The sequence below is a fragment of the Lolium perenne genome, chromosome 7, assembly GCF_019359855.2.
Source record: "Lolium perenne isolate Kyuss_39 chromosome 7, Kyuss_2.0, whole genome shotgun sequence".
NCBI lineage: Eukaryota > Viridiplantae > Streptophyta > Magnoliopsida > Poales > Poaceae > Lolium > Lolium perenne.
Window position 1 is genome coordinate 110,545,397 of NC_067250.2, and position 20,855 is coordinate 110,566,251.

The window sequence follows — 20,855 nt, forward strand, 5'->3', positions numbered from 1 at the left end:
AACTGATAAATAGTCACTCCCCCTGGGTTACATGGTCTGAAAGTTATTGACGGTGTATTTATTTGTTTATTCCATTTTCTAGAAAAGAGTTATATTTGTACGTAGAATACATGAAAATATGTCACTTGTGAACTTTATTAAGAAACATTGACAATTAATTGGTGCAACTTATTTCTAAATCAACCAAGAAATTGTCACTGCCTTCGATAAATAGTCTATGTGTATTCTATGTCTTTTTGGTTGTGTATTCAACTTTTAATACAACTCATGTAATAAGTAAAATACATGAGAACATGTCACGTCTAAACTTTATGAAAACACTGCTAATATGTTTCATTTTAGGTATATTAAAGTAGGTTGTAAATTCAATTAGACATATAATGATATAACGTACTCCCCTGTCCCACGAAACATGTCGAAAAGAGTTATCAAAATTTGGATGTATCTACTACTATTTAGTGTCTAGATACATCTAAATTTTGATAAACCTTCGATATGTTTCGTGGGATGGAGGGAGTATGTTATTTGCTAGAGGATTTTGTCTTTAAATGTTAAAACATAGAAAATTGATTTTTAATATGCATGTAGTAAATAATATTTTTTTAGGTTAAATTCTTCTACTATTTCTTTGAACGTGCAAAGCACGTGCTACTTACTAGTGAAGATTAAGAAGGAAAGAGTGACGAAGGTAAAGTATTTAGACTAATGGAGAAAATGGTGGTAAAGTATTACTATTTTCTCTATTGTTTGTCTCTTTTCCATCTTCCTAATGAACTTTCATTACATCGCCACTTTAAACACAAAAATTCCACACAAAGAGCTCAATTCCCATAGAAAACGTCCCATGCTCTCCAAAGGAGGCGAGAAACCCGGAGGGCGTGGCAGGACTGGCGCAGCCGAAAGATAGCAGAAAAAGGAAGCTGCGGCCCGGCCCAGCCCATATCTGCCCGGCCCATACCGGCCCGGTTGCAGCAGTAGTACAAAAGGGCCTGAGCTCAAAGCGAGCGCACGCGCGGTGAAAGCGTAAAAGCGAAGGGAAAAAAGTCAGAAAAAAATAGAAAGGCACAAAAAAACACCAGAGAGAGAGCTGCCTGCTACGTTCCTCTCCCCTTCCTCCTCCCCCACCGCCGCCGCCGCCCTCGAAATCGTCGCAGCGGCGGCGATCGCCGGCCCGCCTTCCGGTACCAGCGGCGGAGGCACGGGACCGTTCCGCCGAGGACATGATCTCCCGCCTCCCCACTCCGGTGCTCCGCGCCGCCCCCCAATGTGAGCCCCTCCTCCCCCCTTTCCCCTTTCCACTCCGGTTCTTGCCTTCTCGACAAGGCGGGCGCGCTTCCGTGCCTGCCGTGCTCCTGCTGTACTCGGCACAGCGTATTTCCCTGCGATTTTTTCTTGGGCGTACGTGTTCTTGGAGGATCCTCTGGGGGTGTTCTGCAGGCTGGCTCGCGTAATTTCGTCTTTCGAGACTAGGGTTCCGGAATCCGACTTCTTGCGTTCTCTCCTTCCCGAGTTCCTCGCAGAATCGCCGCGAACTTCTAACCGCAATTCGGAGCGAGTCCAAAGCCCGGTCTTTTTATAGTCTTTACGCCCATTCTTCGCTCCAGATTCTTTATCCCCTTTCCTCGATGCGTTTTCCGCACGCCCTCGAATTCTTGTTGACATCTGCAATCTTTCGCAGAGAGAAGAGAGAAGAAGGCGTCTCCCTCCCCCTCTTCCATGGGGCAGCCAGGGACGGAGCCCCTCGAAGGGAAGGAGAGCAACGGTGCGGCCGTTCCTGACTGCAACGGCGCTGGTGCCCCTGCTCCCCCCGCGAAGCAACAGCAGCCGCAGCAGCAGCTGGAAGGGGCAGATGCGTTGCGGTACGCCAACATCCTCCGGTCACGCAACAAGTTCGGGGACGCTCTCCAGCTGTATAGCGCCGTGCTTGACAAGGATGGCGCCAACGTGGAGGCCCTTATCGGGAAGGGGATCTGCCTCCAGGCGCAGAGCCTGCTCAAGCAGGCCTTGGAGTGCTTCACCGAGGCCGTGAAGGTCGACCCCGGTAATGCGTGCGCTCTCACGCATTGTGGCATGATTTACAAAGACGAGGGGCACTTGGTTGAAGCTGCGGAGGTATGGGGCAAGATTCCTTATGGGCATTCTCCCACCTGTCTGTTGGATTGCTGGTTCTTTGACTTCTTGTGAACTGTGAAGTGTCTTGCAGAAAAAAATAGACCTTGTTTTATTTGTAGCATTGTTATTGTTAAGAACTGAACACTGGGAATTTTGTATGGAGTAGGTGGTTAATTGAAAGCAAACTGTAGATTTATGAGTTAGCCCCCTTTCCCCGTTGCACCCTGCCACTGCCAATAGTAGGAACTAGGAACCCACTGGTTTCGTGCTCATCGCTTGTGCCATGCTAGCCTGAATGGATGATTTCATGTCAGTATGCTTCCCTAAATTTTAATATTTTTTTGCGGGGAATGAATTTAAATTAACAATTACTTCTCTGTCCGGAAATAAGTGACTCGGATTTGTGTAGATTCGCATGTATCTACACACTAAAACACGTCTAGATGCATGCAAATGTAGACAAATCCGAGTCACTTATTTCCGGACGGAGGGAGTAGTTAATAAGGCTGTTTATAAACTTCTCTTTAACTCAGTTTGTCCAGATAAACATAGTCACCATTGGGTTCTAAGTATAAACTCTTGTGTGATGTAATTGATGTCTAGCAGTCTAGCTGATTGGCTGTAGAAAATGAGATGGTAACTGTAGCAAAAGAAAGTGGGATCCTACTCTGAAAAATGGTTACCATTCTAGTTCATTAGATTAAAACGTTACCCCGTTGGAAACTGTTAATACATACTGTAAAAAATGCTCTTAAAGTTTTGTTGATTTACTGTATTTATTGTGTCCTGTGCCTTTTTAATGTTCTAATTGGGAAAACAAACGTGAAACAGGCGTATCAAAAAGCCCGAACTGCGGATCCTTCCTATAAAGCTGCTGCAGAATTTCTTGCTATTGTATTGACCGATCTTGGGACTAGCTTGAAGCTTGCAGGCAATACAGAAGTTGGGATTCAAAAATATTGCGAAGCTCTTGAAGTGGATAGCCACTATGCGGTCATTAACTCTACTTTATCTTCATACCTCGTTGTTATCTTTTTATGGTAAAAATAGATATTATGTTTTTCATTTCATTTAGCGTTGTGCTAATGTGTCCATCTGATTTCTGCAGCCTGCTTATTACAACCTTGGAGTGGTTTATTCAGAGATGATGCAATTTGATGTAGCTCTTACTTGTTATGAAAAAGCTGCATTGGAGAGACCATTGTATGCCGAAGCTTATTGCAATATGGGAGTTATTTTCAAGAACCGGGGAGAGCTAGATGCAGCAATTGCTTGCTATGACAGGTAACCTTGCCATTAAGTTGTTCATTTGAATTGTGTTGATGTTCATAAAGCAATCTACAACATGAACATGTTGAAGCTCACGCGTTGCATAACTTTACTGTATCCCAGGTGCTTGACTATATCCCCAAACTTTGAGATTGCTAAGAATAACATGGCAATAGCACTAACCGACATGGGTACAAAGGTGGGAACTTGTCCACTACTACTGTTGTGTAAATTCTATGCTTACCATCATTCTCCATTTTTTCTTTTCTTTGACTGACCTTAAAATGGCATTCAATGTATGCATCATGTACTACTAATTTCTCATGTTTTCTAGTACTAAAGGCTGTACAGAAGCTCAGCTGCAATTGTCATACTTTTTGTATACATTTTACATTTAGTAGTCCATAGCACTGCCATTGTTCATGATTGATTAAAGGAAATCTTTTATATTTTCGCTTACTAATTATTATTTAAATAACCGAAGATGTTTAGGTAAAAATCGAGGGTGACATCAATCAAGGTGTGGCATATTACAAGAAAGCTCTCTTCTATAATTGGCACTATGCTGATGCAATGTATAATCTTGGCGTTGCATATGGTGAAATGTTGAATTTTGAGATGGTGAGTTACAAGAAAATTACATTAATTCGGTTTTATTTAGCATTCACTTTTTTCTGACATAAACTATTTACGAGTTTCATGAAGGCTATCGTATTTTATGAACTTGCTCTGCACTTCAATCCTCGCTGTGCGGAGGCATGCAATAATCTGGGAGTAATATACAAGGATAGGGATAATCTCGATAAGGCTGTTGAATGCTATCAAGTAAGTGGAACTAATAATGGACTTCTGTTCAAGTATACTTGTGTTTATTTATTCTCTATTCTCATTCTTTTGTGTTTTGCAGATGGCCTTGACAATTAAGCCAAATTTCTCTCAGTCATTGAATAACCTTGGAGTTGTCTACACAGTTCAGGTATGTTCCGCTAGTATCATATTTTTCTTGCTCACATTCTTACTGTGGTTGTCTGGTTACATTGCACTTATGGTTTATCAAAATGCATTTCTCATATTTAGGGCAAGATGGATGCTGCTGCGAGCATGATTGAGAAGGCCATACTTGCAAACCCCACGTATGCTGAAGCATATAATAATTTAGGTAATGAGTAACAAACCTGTACTACCATTATAGATTCTTATAATTGCATCACACGCAAAAAGGATATATATGTATCTAAACAAAACAAATACATCATGTATATTAGAGGATGACCATTGCACAATCAGTAACTTTGAACAATCGGCATAAATAGTAAGCGAGAGTCAGGGGACATTTCCCAGATCTGACATGAGGTGGCCATCAGGAGTTTGCTAGGTTTTTTTTCCTTTGAAGTGTTTCTGGTGCAGAAGTGTAGAGGAAAATCAGGATTTATTTAATGTTAATTCGAAAATAAAAATTCTCAATACTCCCCAATGGCCCAATGCATGTATCTCCACATATCGACCAGTCATGGGTACAGCTATGGCAGTATTGAAAAAAAATGTCTGCTCAATATTATTTTTTCATTTTCTGGGCGTTTTTAAGTGACTGACAGTTCACCATTTCTTTATCATAGGTGTTCTTTACAGAGATGCAGGAAGTATCACATTATCTGTACAGGCATATGAGAGATGCCTTCAAATTGATCCTGATTCACGAAATGCCGGTCAGGTACTTTTTGAGGCCCCAAGCTTTGCTTTATTAACGTTTCTTCAGGACTCCTGTATGTTGTTGTATGAAGTGTTGATTTAGTTTAGCAGGTACCACTAGTATGCTCCCATTTAGTATCTGACACTATTGTCCATCGATGCACTGTATAGATTAATATCTTTCCTGAGCTGGTGCTGGTCAACTTAACAGAATAACTTTTTTGCAGAATCGATTGCTTGCAATGAACTATATTGATGAGGGGTCAGATGACAAGCTTTATGATGCTCACAGGTCCTTCTATGCACTATTAGCAATGGATGTGCCATTTTTATGTTAGCTGATTTGCATTTCTACATGGTATTAATACTATTCAGTTCTTTCTCTCTTTCTATATTTTGCAGAGAATGGGGAAAGCGCTTTATGAAACTGTATGCCCACTATACTAGTTGGGATAACCCAAAAGTCGCTGATCGTCCACTGGTCATTGGTTATGTATCTCCTGATTTTTTTACTCACTCCGTGTCATACTTCGTTGAAGCCCCCCTTGCACACCATGACTACGCAAACTGCAAGGTGGTCGTCTACTCTGGTGTTGTGAAGGTAGAGATAATTTGTTCTTTGTTTGGCTATTCTGGATTTTGTGCACACCATGGCTATCAACCTATTTAAACTGCCTTGCCTCATTTGGAATCACAATATCTGTGGAAATAAACATGCCAAATGATCACTTTACCAAAACAAAAACGGTCATCCAGTGGTTCACAGGGTAGGGAGCTGGGGGTCTATTTATATAGAAAAAATCAGTTCGGTAAAACAAAATATGCAAAATGAAAAAGTAACATGCAATATGAAGCTGTCAAGTTGGGTCTAGGTTATCTCCTTGTCATTTTTTCCTTTTCCACGCATAGTCTTTATTTTCTGATTATATTCTTTTCATTTATGATTCTTTAGGCAGATGCAAAGACCCTTCGATTCAAGGATAAGGTGTTAAAAAAGGGTGGGTTGTGGAGAGATATATATGGTATTGACGAAAAGAAGGTTGCTAGCTTGATCAGAGAGGATAAAGTGGATATACTTGTGGAACTTACTGGTCATACTGCAAATAACAAATTAGGAACAATGGCGTGCAGGCCTGCTCCTATTCAGGTATATTTGTGTTCCATGATGCATTTCTAGGACTTGGTTTTATTTCCAGAACTGGTTTTTCATGTGAACACCGTTATTCCTGTTATTATGTTCTGGAATCTTGGTAGATGTTAAACCATTCAAGTATTTCATGATCATTAATTTACTGACTATCTGATTGTTCTTCTGAAAGGGTCTCTTTTCTAACTTCGATGTGTGTCTATACAGGTTACATGGATTGGTTACCCTAACACGACAGGTTTACCAGCAATTGACTACCGAATAACAGATTCATTGGCTGATACACCTAATACAAACCAAAAGTATGTCGTATGCTTTCCTCTGTTTATAGTCTGTGATGCAGTTTCTCCCCATGCATCTAGAACCCCATACTGACATATGTGTGCAGGCATGTTGAAGAGTTGGTGCGTCTTCCTGAAAGCTTTCTTTGTTACACTCCTTCCCCAGAAGCTGGGCCAGTTTGTCCAACACCAGCAATTTCAAATGGTTTCGTCACATTTGGAAGTTTTAACAATCTAGCAAAGGTACACGCTAGATTTGAATGTTTTAATTTATCTTAATTGGATCACTTTGTTCATTGAGTTATTTTTTTTTTGGCAGATTACACCTAAAGTGTTGCAAGTTTGGGCCAGAATATTATGTGCAGTCCCTAACTCGCGGCTTGTGGTTAAGTGCAAACCATTCTGCTGTGACAATATCAGACAGAAATTTTTAACAACACTGGAGGAGTTAGGTTTGGAGCCATTACGAGTTGATTTGCTGCCATTGATCCATCTCAATCATGATCACATGCAAGCATATTCCTTAATGGACATTAGGTGAGAAGTTATGTTACATTTACATCTTCTCGGTTAAGTTTTAAAATGTTAGTCAGGGTAGCAATTCCTTATCACGTGAATATTTAGAAAATGCTTTCTCCATTATCTGTGTTCCTCTGAACAGATGACTGAACTTTGGCTTACGTTTTTGCAGCCTGGATACGTTTCCCTATGCTGGAACTACCACAACATGTGAATCCCTTTACATGGGGGTTCCATGTGTTACAATGGCTGGTTCAGTCCATGCTCATAACGTTGGTGTTAGCCTACTTACCAAAATTGGTATGTAACACTGAACTGTACCCCAATGATGGTGTTGACACATTTTAATTGCACTTCTTATTCATTTGTTTTATTTTCGTTTCTCCTGCCTGGATATTTGTAGGAGCTGCATTTTATTCCACTATCTTTTTTCCCAGTACATATATCTGCTGCGGAACCTACAAAAAAGAAGGATTATTGGGATCTTGATAGTGTTAACTTGTGCTACCACTGTTTTTTTTCACTGTCCAATCAGATATGTAATCATGAAGAAAATTGTTGATTGCTAGTTATTTCTTCCAGGTTTGGGGAGACTGGTTGCCAAAACGGAGGATGAATATGTTAGCTTAGCATTGGATTTGGCATCAGATGTCGGTGCTTTACAAGAACTGAGAATGAGCCTACGAGAACTGATGATAAAATCACCAGTCTGCGATGGGGAGAGTTTCACACGGGGCCTGGAATCTGCATACAGAACCATGTGGCGCAGGTACTGTGATGGGGATTCGCCAGCTCTCAAGCGCCTAGAACTGTTGGCGGATCAGCCAGGCTCCAACAAGGAAGACTTAGACAAGATGGCAGTGAAACTTGCAGATCCCAGAGTACAGAGAGTGAATGCCATTGCAGAGGAAGATAATCAGGCCCCAATAAAGGTTAATGCCACGCCGGAGGAAGGCGGGCAGCCCCAGATAATAATGGCAAATTGTGTGAGTTCACCTGCTGATAGCCAGGCCCTGATAGCCACGGCGCAGCTAGATCAGCCCCAAATAATGATGAATGGTGTGAGTTCACCTCATTCCACTTCTGGTAGATGCGAAATGAACGGGCATAGCATACGATGACCAATAATGGGAGGCAGGGAATGCTCCATTGATGCAGGCACACACTGATGTCTAGATGCACCATTGGTGTGGGTGATATTATCAGGGACTAGGTGCCCCTGCTGTTGACATCATGAACGGATAACAGCACGTAAGTGTGTCATCTGGTGGCAAAACTATGGTGACCCATGACTTGTAGCAGGTGTAATATAACTCGTGGGGGATGCTTATAGAGTCTGATTTGTAGAGTTTATCCCCCCCATTAGGTGTACGAGTAAGGCGTATATGACAAATTGTGTTGCATGTTAGAAATCAAGAAAGGCATTGATTGTATATGTAGAAACAGCTTCTATATTCAATTTAACTGAGGCAATTGCAACAGTCTGTTTGCCCTTCTTCATTCAGTTCTGTTTATCGTCCACTGAGCCTGCTATCTGCAAGTACAACTTTCTGAGGTTGCCTGCTGGCAGATAATGAGATTTGCAAGGTGAACCTATGAACGTTGATTTTGTTTTTGTTGGCCTTTCTGGTTTAGGAGTAATTTTGTTTAGCAGGTTTCTGATGTAATTGCCTAACGAGTATTCATTGCAATCTGAGGACCTTCATTTCTAATCATGTTATGGGAACAAATCTTGTAATCTCTGAATAAATTAGTGCCCCGGAGGATTGTTCAGGCTAGCATGTTCAATTATAATATTAAGCTGTGTGGCGCCTTATGAAAAATTTCCTGGCTACATGCGGAACTTCCGGGAAGAAAGATCAAGGATGGGGTATTCTGCCTACTTGCAATCGTATCTGTGGACAGTAGCACAGGTAGTGGCAATCCCATACTCGACAGGAACTTGGAAACTTATCAAGATTCAGGAAGCAAGCTTGTGTTGATCAGGATGCCCCACAAGTTAAGTGTACAGCCGGAGAGATCTGCTTTGGTGTATGCTGGATGTGATCTGGGAAAATCTGAGCTTTCGGCGATGTTCATGGAATCTGCAGGACTGGAAGAACCAAGAGATGGGCAACTAGATACCGTAGTTCGGTTGCTTGCCTACTTGTCTAAGAGATAAAGGGGATGGCCAAGGAGCCTGGGCAACTGGCAGTTGTGCAAGGTTAGGGTTGTGCCGCAATTGGCAACAAAAGTAGCGCACAAGTCAGAAGAAAAATGGCTGCAAACATAAACTGCGTAAAACCTGCTCAGTGTTCTACCTGAGTAGGCTGTGAACTTCTTGCCCAAAAATGACCACACACTACACAAGAAATATAGGTCATCGCACATTTTCTAGAGTTATTTTTTCTACCAATCGATGATCATGCATTCAAGTCAGATAGATCAAGGAACCATCGGCTGTTAAAAGGGAACAACAAAGTACAAGTTTGCCAATGGCTGGTATCACTTCTCCAAAATGCATCACATTACAAGACTTAGGAATCAAACACAGCCAGATCAGAGGTCATGACAGCACGTAGGACCGGCGTGCTTCAATCTTTGACACTGGTCTTCAGGATTTTCACTTCATGGATGGGCCTGGACCAACATAGTAGTAATAAAATAAGATTCAATTCTAAGGATTGACAAAATAGGAAAAAAATACTACATGAAGTCTTTGCAGGTGAATAATGAAATTGATTTAATGGGACACAAGTATTCTGGTGCACTCGTGTGAAGCTATGGATATAGTGTAAGTGGTACCTATCGTTCTTGTCTGTCTGAATGCTTCCAAGGCGCTTGACAATGTCCATTCCCCTGCACACTCTCCCAAAAATTGTGTGCTTCCCTGGTACATTCAAATTATTATGTTGATTGACTGAAAATGCAGGCATACTGATGCAAAGTTCAGAGTGGACACATTCCAGAAGAAAGAAAGACAGTAATGTAGCTTCTAAGGTAGATTATCTGAGGATGGCAGTGAACAAGGGAAGCACAGCTATGCTGGCATCATATTTCAGGGACAATATGCATTAAACTTGAATAATAATAAAGTGATCCTCCAAAATGCTCTTAATAACTCAAGCCACCTTAGTTGTACTTGTTTGTAATCATTAGGAATCGAATTAACCATCAATTCGTAACAATTGCCATTTTTCCAGGCGACAACTAGAAAAAGAAGGTGTCGATGAACCAGTGTGCAGAATGTATTCCGGCGTAGAGTGAGAACACCTAACCTGGCTCAATAAGGAAAAACATGCAAGAGCAGTAACATATTGTGGAGTGCCGGAATGCTAGTCTCACCATCCAGTGACTGACAAGGAGCAAGAGTTATGAAGAACTGGCTTCCGTTTGTATTTGGACCAGCATTTGCCATCGATAGAATCCCAGCCCCGGTGTGCTTCAGTTCTGGCCTTATCTCGTCCTCAAACTTTGCTCTGCAGAGACAGACAACGTTAGATAAACTGCGTAACGGCCAATCTTAAGATTCAACCATCGACCAATACAATTTCATCCTATTTCTGATGAACAAGAAACATGTTAGCTTCCTGTACCAAACAATACGTTAGGGCATGCTGAAAGCAATGGTATAACGTCCACGAAAACACTGATAGTACAAAATAGTTAATTTCTAGCACACCGTTGACGCTTATTCCAGACTTTAGGGTGCACATAATTCAGTGCTACTTAGAAATCGAGGGACACTCCAATAATATGTTTGACTCTAGAAGAAAGCCAAAATAGCTAGTATTCGGGCACTGACCCGTAGATGGATTCGCCGCCCCTGCCTGTTCCAGAAGGATCCCCACCTTGCACGATGAAATCCTGCATGAGCACTACCGGATAAGGAACACCAATCGCCGGACTTGGCAAGGCCAAGAGAAGTGCCAAACGAGATCGGAGGGAAACCTTGATGATGCGGTGGAAGATAACGTCGTTGTAGTTTCCGCGGCGCGAGAGCTCGATGAAGTTCCTGCAGGTCTTGGGAGCGTGCTTGTGGTACATCTGCCCAATTAGAGCAGCGGGCACCGATCAAACGAAGAAGGAACCATCAGCGGCAAGAAGACAATGACGAAGAGGAAGAAGAAAGAAGAGGGAACCCTGGTACCTCGACGGTGAATTCTCCCATGGAGGTCTGCAGGGTGACCTCCGGCGTCCCTCCGTCGGCGACGCCCAGCATCTTGAGCGGGGTGGCCGGCGAGGCGAGAGACGGCGGCGGCGGCGGCGAGACAGGGGGAGGAGAGAGCGAGAGGGGGACGGCGGCGGTGGACTGGCCGAAACGATGTCTAGCCCATCAATAGTGAAAGCTCAGAGGCCGAAATTCTTAAAAAGCCCAAGAGGGGAAAAGCTCGAAGGCCTGGCCCAATACGGGAACCTTCGCGGTTTCCTCTTCTACCAGTCTCTCGACTCTTCTCCTCGAAGAAACTTCTCCACTCTTCTTCTTCGGTCCTTCCAGTAGCGAAGCAACTTGCGATCCATGGCGCCGATGGACCCGAGGACGGAGAGGGTAGTTCGACGGACTTCTATGGTCGGCGCAGTCGTTGCCGCCTACCTCCTCCTCACCGCCGACTACGGCCCCAACTACACCAACCCGGTCAGGCGGCGGTTATCTCTTCTACCCTTCTATATATTGCTACATTGTCCTGCACATTTCGTCACGATTTTTCATGGCGTTCTAGTGATCTTATTTTGTAATTTAGGTATGTTGTTTGTTCGTAATATAAAGGGAAGACTCATTAGCCTGAATTACATGAGACTTACAAGTTAACTTTGCTGTAGCGTGGCACTTCTTGTTCTTGGATCAAGGCATGTGTCTGCTTGTTGTTACTACCTTGAACTAAAACCACGATATTTATCATAGATTGGAGGGACTACTATTGTTCATTTACTGGGTTCAACTCAAGTCAGAAGCAGCAACACAGTTCCACTTTCTAGCTTGTTTTTTTTTTTTTTTGGGATTTTTTAGCTAGCCCATATAGTGAACAAATACTAGCAGTATATATATATTATATATATCTTATTTTCAAGGATGCATATGTATGAGGTGTATGCCTGCATGATTAGTTTGTATTGGTGGCCAAAATTGGATTTGTGAAATTTCTAGATTGGGTTATGGGCGCTTCCCTAGTTGCACCTACGTTTTCCTGTTGTCTTTTGTATAAGGGCCCGGTAAGCTGGATAAGAGGAATTGAGGAAACCAATAGATTTCAGTAGAGCGTTTGTTCTATAGGAAGTAGGTCCAAAGGGGAACGCCCCTATAACGTCCTCGCCACTGAACTGCTATTTGTGTGGGTGTACTGTCACTGTCGAATTGCTGTGCAGGTCCCGTTCGGATATGCGTTTTAACTAGCATGGACTTGTTATGCAGATAAAGAAGGCCAAGGAATCCTCACAACTATCTTTGAAGGACCTTATATTCAAATCTGGTAAGGATGGACATAGGAAGGGACAAGAAAATTCAGAGTAGCAGATTCGGAGACAGAATGACTGAAGACCGTGAATGATGTTGGTATCACGTCACTTTGTGTATTTCTTCTGTGCGTAGAAATAAAACTGTAGTAGCAAGTCATATTCTCTTTTGTGTTTCTTGTTACATCAAGCACTAGTATGAATGTATCAGCTAGTAGCCGATTTACTTTGTTGTATAGCTAGCTGTTACATCAGACGTATCATAATGTAAGTTCCATCACTGCGTTCTAGGTAACCATGTTCTTTAGTTTTTTTTCGGGTAAAGGCGATGCTGTTCTAGGTAACCATATGTTCTTTAGTTTTTTCTAGGCAAAGGTGATGGTATCCACCATTCCGATTAGATGTAAGAGAGTGATCCAGTTTATCAGAAAAACCAGGTCCAAAAACTATACAAACTATGGACATGCTTGATTCACATGATTTTAAAACGTAGCAATATGAACCATATAGGAATATGATAGTAATACATGTGCAAACTCATAAGATTGTAAAAGCACGTGAAATTACGAAACTGTATGTTTGGTTTGTAGGAATAGGAAAAACACAAGAATTTTTACACCATAATAAAATCATGGTTAAAATTAATGTAAAGGTCATCATTATGCAATTTATGACCTTTGCCACATTTTTTGTGCGTAGTAATGTAAAAAAAGATCTTTAATTGGACTGTAGAGTTTTTTGTTTTGTTTTTCCTTTAAAACTTAAACCGAAGAAAAAATTCCTACACTTTTTCTATGCTCCATTCCTTTAAATCAAATAAATAAATAGTGGTAAAGAAGAATTTCTATTCCTATATTTTTCCTACCCTATATATTTATCTGATTTACGAGAAAAACCGGGGCAAAAGACCACAAATGCAAGGAGACTCGTTCGTTCACACAATGCAACCATCCACCAAACGCAAAACACACACATCTATCTCCAGAGCCACAGTACCGACGTAACAGCCAGATGAACCTTTGCGTTGGCCGAAGATGAATCATCCGGGTCGATGAACTCAAGCCGTCACCTAAGCCCCATGACAGGTGACGGCCAAAAGCCTCATAGGACCGTTGCTGCATAGAGGCTTGATGCCCCCGCCTCGACACCCAACCACCTTCTAGGGTTGACACTCTACGATCCGCCCTGACCGACCGCCATGAACAAGTCGCTAAGAGCCTCTAAGGCGACACCTTCAAGAACGTAGTGGCATGTTCGTCACCGCCGTCTGCTTTCGATGGAGCTTAGGTTTTCACATGAAGGTCGGAGCTTAGGTTTTCACATGAAGGTCTTAGAAAAGTACGTTCATGGATCCGAAAAAAAAAATCTTTTATATTTTAAGTTTGTTAACTTAGTTTGAAAAATTGTTGAAGAGGTTGGAATGTTATTCACATAGTCAAAAAAAGTTCATTGATTCGAAAAATCTCACGTTTTAAGATAATATTCATGGTTTGAAAAAAGTTAAAAATATTTTATTTTATTTTCTTCCTTTTGTTGCAGGATTAAAAAAATGTTCACGGGTTTTATAAAAAATAGGTTCATAATTTAAAAAATGTTTTTAAAATTTAATTTAGGATTCATAAAATGTTTACATGATTCTTAATAATGTTTATTATGCTCGATATTTTACATGTTTGATTAAAACACGTTCACGGATTTTCAAAAAGAAAAAAATCGTGAGATCCAAAAGATTCTTCATGGGCTTCAAATTCACGTTCATGGATAAAAAAAAATCTTTTCTTTCCATACCAAAATTTGTTCATATAGTTTGAAAAAATGTTCACAAGGTTAAAAAAAACCTCATGCGTTAAAAACATAAGTTCACATGTTTTTAAAAAATATTCATGGTTTTTCAAAAGAAATATGTTCATGCATTCGGAAAATATTCATGGGTTTGAAAATCTCATTTTAAATAGAAATATTTTTAAATAATAAATATTATTATGAACGTATTTTTTTAACACGTGTAAAGATAACACGGAGGGCAAAAGAACGACTGAAAACAGGGAAAAAAATGAAGACACTAACTACCTACTAATTCTCCAGTATCGTTTTGATGGATTCCTTAGGGGCATCTGATGCGTGCAATTAACACACGTCCGTTGGGAACCCCAAGAGGAAGGTGTGATGCAGACAGTAGTAAGTTTTCCCTCAGAAAGAAACCAAGGTTTATCGAACCAGGAGGAGCCAAGAAGCACGTTGAAGGTTGATGGCGGCGAAGTATAGTGCGGCGCAACACCAGGGATTCCGGCGCCAACGTGGAACCTGCACAACACAACCAAAGTACTTTGCCCCAACGAAACAGTGAGGTTGTCAATCTCACCGGCTTGCTGTAACAAAGGATTAGATGTATAGTGTGGATGATGATTGTTTGCAGAAAACAGTAGAACAAGTATTGCAGTAGATTGTATTTAATGTAAAAGAATGGACCGGGGTCCACAGTTCACTAGAGGTGTCTCTCCCATAAGATAAATAGCATGTTGGGTGAACAAATTACAGTCGGGCAATTGACAAATAGAGAGAGCATGACAATGCACATACATGATATGATAAGTATAGTGAGATTTAATTGGGCATTACGACAAAGTACATAGACCGCTATCCAGCATGCATCTATGCCTAAAAAGTCCACCTTCAGGTTATCATCCGAACCCCTTCCAGTATTAAGTTGCAAACAACAGACAATTGCATTAAGTATGGTGCGTAATGTAATCAATAACTACATCCTCGGACATAGCATCAATGTTTTATCCCTAGTGGCAACAGCACATCCATAACCTTAGAACTTTCTGTCACTGTCCCAGATTTAATGGAGGCATGAACCCACTATCGAGCATAAATACTCCCTCTTGGAGTTAAGAGTAAAAACTTGGCCAGAGCCTCTACTAATAACGGAGAGCATGCAAGATCATAAACAACACATAGGTAATAGATTGATAATCAACATAACATAGTATTCTCTATCCATCGGATCCCGATAAACACAACATATAGCATTACAGATAGATGATCTTGATCATGTTAGGCAGCTCACAAGATCCAACAATGAAGCACATAAGGAGAAGACGACCATCTAGCTACTGCTGTGGACCCATAGTCCAGGGGTGAACTACTCACTCATCACTCCGGAGGTGACCATGGCGGTGAAGAGTCCTCCGAGAGATGATTCCCCTCTCCGGCAGGGTGCCGGAGGCGATCTCCTGAATCCCCCGAGATGGGATTGGCGGCGGCGGCGTCTCAGTAAGGTTTTCCGTATCGTGGCTCTCGGTACTGGGGGTTTCGCGACGGAGGCTTTAAGTAGGCGGAAGGGCAGGTCAAAGGGCGTCACGGGGGACCCACACAGCAGGGCCGCGCGGCCAGGGCCTAGGCCGCGCCGCCCTGGCGTGTCGTTGCCCCGTGGCCCCACTTCGTCTTCTCTTCGGTCTTCTGGAAGCTTCGTGGCAAAATAGGATCCTGGGCGTTGATTTCGTCCAATTCCGAGAATATTTCCTTTGTAGGATTTCTGAAACCAAAAACAGCAGAAAACAACAACTGGCTCTTCGGCATCTCATTAATAGGTTAGTGCCGGAAAATGCATAAATACGACATAAAGTATGCATAAAACATGTAGATATCATCAATAATGTGGCATGGAACATAAGAAATTATCGATACGTCGGAGACGTATCAGCATCCCCAAGCTTAGTTCCTGCTCGTCCCGAGCAGGTAAACGATAACAAAGATAATTTCTGGAGTGACATGCCATCATAACCTTAATCATACTATCGTAAGCATATATAATGAATGCAGCGATCAAAACAATGGTAATGTCATGAGTAAACAAATGAATCATAAAGCAAAGACTTTTCATGAATAGTACTTCAAGACAAGCATCAATAAGTCTTGCATAAGAGTTAACTCATAAAGCAATAAATCAAAGTAAAGGTATTGAAGCAACACAAAGGAAGATTAAGTTTCAGCGGTTGCTTTCAACTTATAACATGTATTTCTCATGGATAGTGTCAATGTAAAGTAATATAACAAGTGCAATATGCAAGTATGTAGGAATCAATGCACAGTTCACACAAGTGTTTGCTTCTTGAGGTGGAGAGAAATAGGTGAACTGACTCAACATAAAAGTAAAAGAAAGGTCCTTCAAAGAGGAAAGCATCGATTGTTACATTTGTGCTAGAGCTTTTATTTTGAAAACATGAAACAATTTTGTCAACGGTAGTAATAAAGCATATGTATCATGTAAATTATATCTTACAAGTTGCAAGCTTCATGCATAGTATACTAGTAGTGCCCGCACCTTGTCCTAATTAGCTCGGATTACCAGGATTATCATCGCAATACACATGTTTTAACCAAGTGTCACAAAGGGGTACCTCTATGCCACCTGTACAAAGGTCTAAGGAGAAAGCTCGCATTTAGATTTCTCGCTTTTGATTATTCTCAACTTAGACATCCATACCGGGACAACATAGACAACAGATAATGGACTCCTCTTTAATGCATAAGCATGTAGCAACAATTAATGTTCTCATATGAGATTGAGGATATATGTCCAAAACTGAAACTTCAACCATGATTCATGGCTTTAGTTAGCGGCCCAATGTTCTTCTCTAACATTATGCATGCTCCAACCATTTAATGAGTGGTAAATCTCCCTTACTTCAGACAAGACGAACATGCATAGCAACTCACATGATATTCAACAAAGAGTTGATGGCGTCCCCAGGAGCATGGTTATCGCACAACAAGCAACTTAATAAGAGATAAAGTGCATAAGTACATATTCAATACCACAATAGTTTTTAAGGCTATTTTATCCCATGAGCTATATATTGCAAAGGCGAATGATGGAAATTTAAAGGTAGCACTCAAGCAATTTACTTTGGAATGGCGGAGAAATACCATGTAGTAGGTAGGTATGGTGGACACAAATGGCATAGTGGTTGGCTCAAGGATTTTGGATGCATGAGAAGTATTCCCTCTCGATACAAGGTTTAGGCTAGCAAGGTTATTTGAAACAAACACAAGGATGAACCGGTGCAGCAAAACTCACATAAAAGACATATTGTAAACATTATAAGACTCTACACCATCTTCCTTGTTGTTCAAAACTCAATACTAGAAATTATCTAAACTTTAGAGAGACCAAATATGCAAACCAAATTTTAGCAAGCTCTATGTATTTCTTCATTAATAGGTGCAAAGTATATGATGCAAGAGCTTAAACATGAGCACAACAATTGCCAAGTATCAAATTATTCAAGACATTTTAGAATTACTACATGTAGCATATCCCGATTCCAACCATATAACAATTTAACGAAGAAGATTCAACCTTCGCCATGAATACTATGAGTAAAGCCTAAGGACATATTTGTCCATATGCAACAGCGGAGCGTGTCTCTCTCCCACACAATGAATGCTAGGATCCATTTTATTCAAACAAAAACAAAAAAAAAAAACAAACCGACGCTCCAAGCAAAGCACATAAGATGTGATGGAATAAAAATATAGTTTCAGGGGAGGAACCTGATAATGTTGTCGATGAAGAAGGGGATGCCTTGGGCATCCCCAAGCTTAGACGCTTGAGTCTTCTTAAAATATGCAGGGGTGAACCACCGGGGCATCCCCAAGCTTAGAGCTTTCACTCTCCTTGATCATATTGTATCATCTCCCTCTCTTGATCCTTGAAAACTTCCTCCACACCAAACTCGAAACAACTCATTAGAGGGTTAGTGCACAATAAAAATTTACATGTTCAGAGGTGACATAATCATTCTTAACACTTCTGGACATTGCACAAAGCTACTGGACATTAATGGATCAAAGAAATTCATCCAACATAGCAAAAGAGGCAATGCGAAATAAAAGGCAGAATCTGTTAAAATAGAACAGTTCGTAAAGACGAATTTTAAAATGGCACCAGACTTGCTCAGATGAAAATGCCCAAATTGAATGAAAGTTGCGTACATATCTGAGGATCACTCACGTAAATTGGCATAATTTTCGTAGTTACCTACAGAGAATTAGGCCCAGATTCGTGACAGCAAAGAAATCTGTTTCTGTGCAGTAATCCAAATCTAGTATGAACCTTACTATCAACGACTTTACTTGGCACAACAATGCACAAAACTAAGATAAGGAGAGGTTGCTACAGTAGTAAACAACTTCCAAGACTCAAATATAAAATAAAAGTACTGTAGTAAAAACATGGGTTGTCTCCCATAAGCGCTTTTCTTTAACGCCTTTCAGCTAGGCGCAGAAAGTGTATATCAAGTGTTATCAAAAGATGCAGTATCGACAGCGGGGTTTGGAGTTTTCTCAACTTTAGGCCTATAATAATTCTTTGGTTTAGGCACCTTAGAGACATACATGAATTTTTGCTCTTTACCCACATAAGCTTTCTCCTTATATTTAAGAGAAGAAAAAGTTGAACCCAAAGTTCCCATAGCTTTTTCAAGTTCGCCAATCCTATTGATTTGATTATCATGGACAACACAAGTTCCTAGGACACTAATTCTTTCATCAATTCCTCCTAAGGATTTATCAAGTTCATCAGTTTTATCAAGTAACATTTCCAATTTAGTTTCAACACTTGGAAAGTTCTTCTCTATTGTTTCCAATTTTTTCATAACATTCTCAAGAGAGATTTCAATTTTAGTTTCATTAACAGGTGGTATCCCAACTAGACTCTCAATGATGCAACTAGCTTCTAAAGCAGGAGTACCTAGGAAATTACCCCCCGAAAGAGTATCAAGAACATACCTATTCCAACTAGATATACCAACATAAAAGTTCCTAAGTAGGATAGTAGTGGAGTGTTTCTTAGTGCACCTATGATGAGCATCACTAATTCTATACCAAGCATCTTTAAAACTTTCTTCACCTTGTTGTTTAAACGAACGAACTTCAACTTCAGGATTACTCATTTTAGAAGTAGTAAATAAAGCAAACTAGATAAAGTAAATGCAAGTAACTAATTTTTTTGTGTTTTTGATATAGAGAACAAGACAGTAAATAAAGTAAAACTAGCAACTAATTTTTTTGTGTTTTGATATAATGCAGCAAACAAAGTAGTAAATAAAATAAAGCAAGACAAAAACAAAGTAAAGAGATTGGATTGTGGAGACTCCCCTTGCAGCGTGTCTTGATCTCCCCGGCAACGGCGCCAGAAAATATGCTTGATGCGTGCAATTAACACACGTCCGTTGGGAACCCCAAGAGGAAGGTGTGATGCAGACAGTAGCAAGTTTTCCCTCAGAAAGAAACCAAGGTTTATTGAACCAGGAGGAGCCAAGAAGCACGTTGAAGGTTGATGGCGGCGAAGTATAGTGCGGCGCAACACCAGGGATTCCGGCGCCAACGTGGAACCTGCACAACACAACCAAAGTACTTTGCCCCAACGAAACAGTGAGGTTGTCAATCTCACCGGCTTGCTGTAACAAAGGATTAGATGTATAGTGTGGATGATGATTGTTTGCAGAAAACAGTAGAACAAGTATTGCAGTAGATTGTATTTAATGTAAAAGAATGGACCGGGGTCCACAGTTCACTAGAGGTGTCTCTCCCATAAGATAAATAGCATGTTGGGTGAACAAATTACAGTCGGGCAATTGACAAATAGAGAGAGCATGACAATGCACATACATGATATGATAAGTATAGTGAGATTTAATTGGGCATTACGACAAAGTACATAGACCGCTATCCAGCATGCATCTATGCCTAAAAAGTCCACCTTCAGGTTATCATCCGAACCCCTTCCAGTATTAAGTTGCAAACAACAGACAATTGCATTAAGTATGGTGCATAATGTAATCAATAACTACATCCTCGGATATAGCATCAATGTTTTATCCCTAGTGGCAACAGCACATCCACAACCTTAGAACTTTCTCATCACCGTCCTGCATTTAATGGAGGCATGAACCCACTATCGAGCATAAATACTCCCTCTTGGAGTTAAGAGTAAAAACTTGGCCAGAGCCTCTACTAATAACGGAGAGCATGCAAGATCATAAACAACACATAGGTAATAGATTGATAATCAACATAACATAGTATTCTCTATCCATCGGATCCCGATAAACACAACATATAGCATTACAGATAGATGATCTTGATCATGTTAGGCAGCTCACAAGATCCAACAATGAAGCACATAAGGAGAAGACGACCATCTAGCTACTGCTATGGACCCATAATCCAGGGGTGAACTACTCACTCATCACTCCGGAGGCGACCATGGCGGTGAAGAGTCCTCCGGGAGATGATTCCCCTCTCCGGCAGGGTGCCGGAGGCGATCTCCTGAATCCCCCGAGATGGGATTGGCGGCGGCGGCGTCTCAGTAAGGTTTTCCGTATCGTGGCTCTCGG

General features: G+C 41.1%; 2 protein-coding genes and 1 long non-coding RNA gene across 3 annotated transcripts; 2 read left to right on the forward strand and 1 right to left on the reverse strand.

Annotated features, from left to right (window-relative positions):
• Positions 1–1,040: 1,040 nt before the first annotated feature.
• Positions 1,041–8,517, forward strand: LOC127315805 (probable UDP-N-acetylglucosamine--peptide N-acetylglucosaminyltransferase SPINDLY). Its single transcript, XM_051346258.2, has 18 exons — positions 1,041–1,266; positions 1,679–2,112; positions 2,944–3,105; positions 3,221–3,396; positions 3,505–3,580; positions 3,874–4,002; positions 4,087–4,206; positions 4,289–4,357; positions 4,459–4,540; positions 4,998–5,092; positions 5,298–5,362; positions 5,473–5,671; positions 6,023–6,217; positions 6,425–6,519; positions 6,606–6,741; positions 6,818–7,035; positions 7,190–7,317; positions 7,600–8,517. The coding sequence occupies exons 2-18, from the start codon at positions 1,717–1,719 to the stop codon at positions 8,136–8,138; spliced, it is 2,880 nt and encodes a 959-aa protein (XP_051202218.1). The 5' UTR covers positions 1,041–1,266; positions 1,679–1,716; the 3' UTR covers positions 8,139–8,517.
• A 920-nt stretch (positions 8,518–9,437) lies between these two features.
• Positions 9,438–11,332, reverse strand: LOC127315809 (peptidyl-prolyl cis-trans isomerase CYP18-2). The gene is made up of 6 exons (XM_051346260.2): positions 11,147–11,332; positions 10,948–11,043; positions 10,802–10,863; positions 10,342–10,475; positions 9,802–9,886; positions 9,438–9,636 (listed from the first exon to the last, which is right to left on the reverse strand). Exons 1-6 carry the CDS (start codon positions 11,216–11,218, stop codon positions 9,591–9,593), a joined length of 495 nt encoding a protein of 164 aa, XP_051202220.1. The 5' UTR covers positions 11,219–11,332; the 3' UTR covers positions 9,438–9,590.
• A 12-nt stretch (positions 11,333–11,344) lies between these two features.
• Positions 11,345–12,754, forward strand: LOC127315811 (uncharacterized). Its single transcript, XR_007860173.1, has 2 exons — positions 11,345–11,632; positions 12,407–12,754. It is a non-coding gene; the product is annotated as an uncharacterized lncRNA (long non-coding RNA).
• The last annotated feature ends 8,101 nt before the right edge of the window (positions 12,755–20,855 follow it).

Coding starts and splice junctions, on each gene's coding strand:
- LOC127315805 (XM_051346258.2), top strand. CDS start 1,717: ATGGGGCAGCCAGGGACGGAGCCCCTCGAAGGGAAGGAGAGCAACGGT. Junction 4,003..4,086: donor AAATGTTGAATTTTGAGATG/GTGAGTTACAAG, acceptor AGTTTCATGAAG/GCTATCGTATTTTATGAACT. Junction 4,358..4,458: donor GAGTTGTCTACACAGTTCAG/GTATGTTCCGCT, acceptor TCTCATATTTAG/GGCAAGATGGATGCTGCTGC.
- LOC127315809 (XM_051346260.2), bottom strand. CDS start 11,218: ATGCTGGGCGTCGCCGACGGAGGGACGCCGGAGGTCACCCTGCAGACC. Junction 10,864..10,947: donor TCTTCCACCGCATCATCAAG/GTTTCCCTCCGA, acceptor GTGCTCATGCAG/GATTTCATCGTGCAAGGTGG. Junction 9,887..10,341: donor TCCTTGTCAGTCACTGGATG/GTGAGACTAGCA, acceptor TGAATGTACCAG/GGAAGCACACAATTTTTGGG.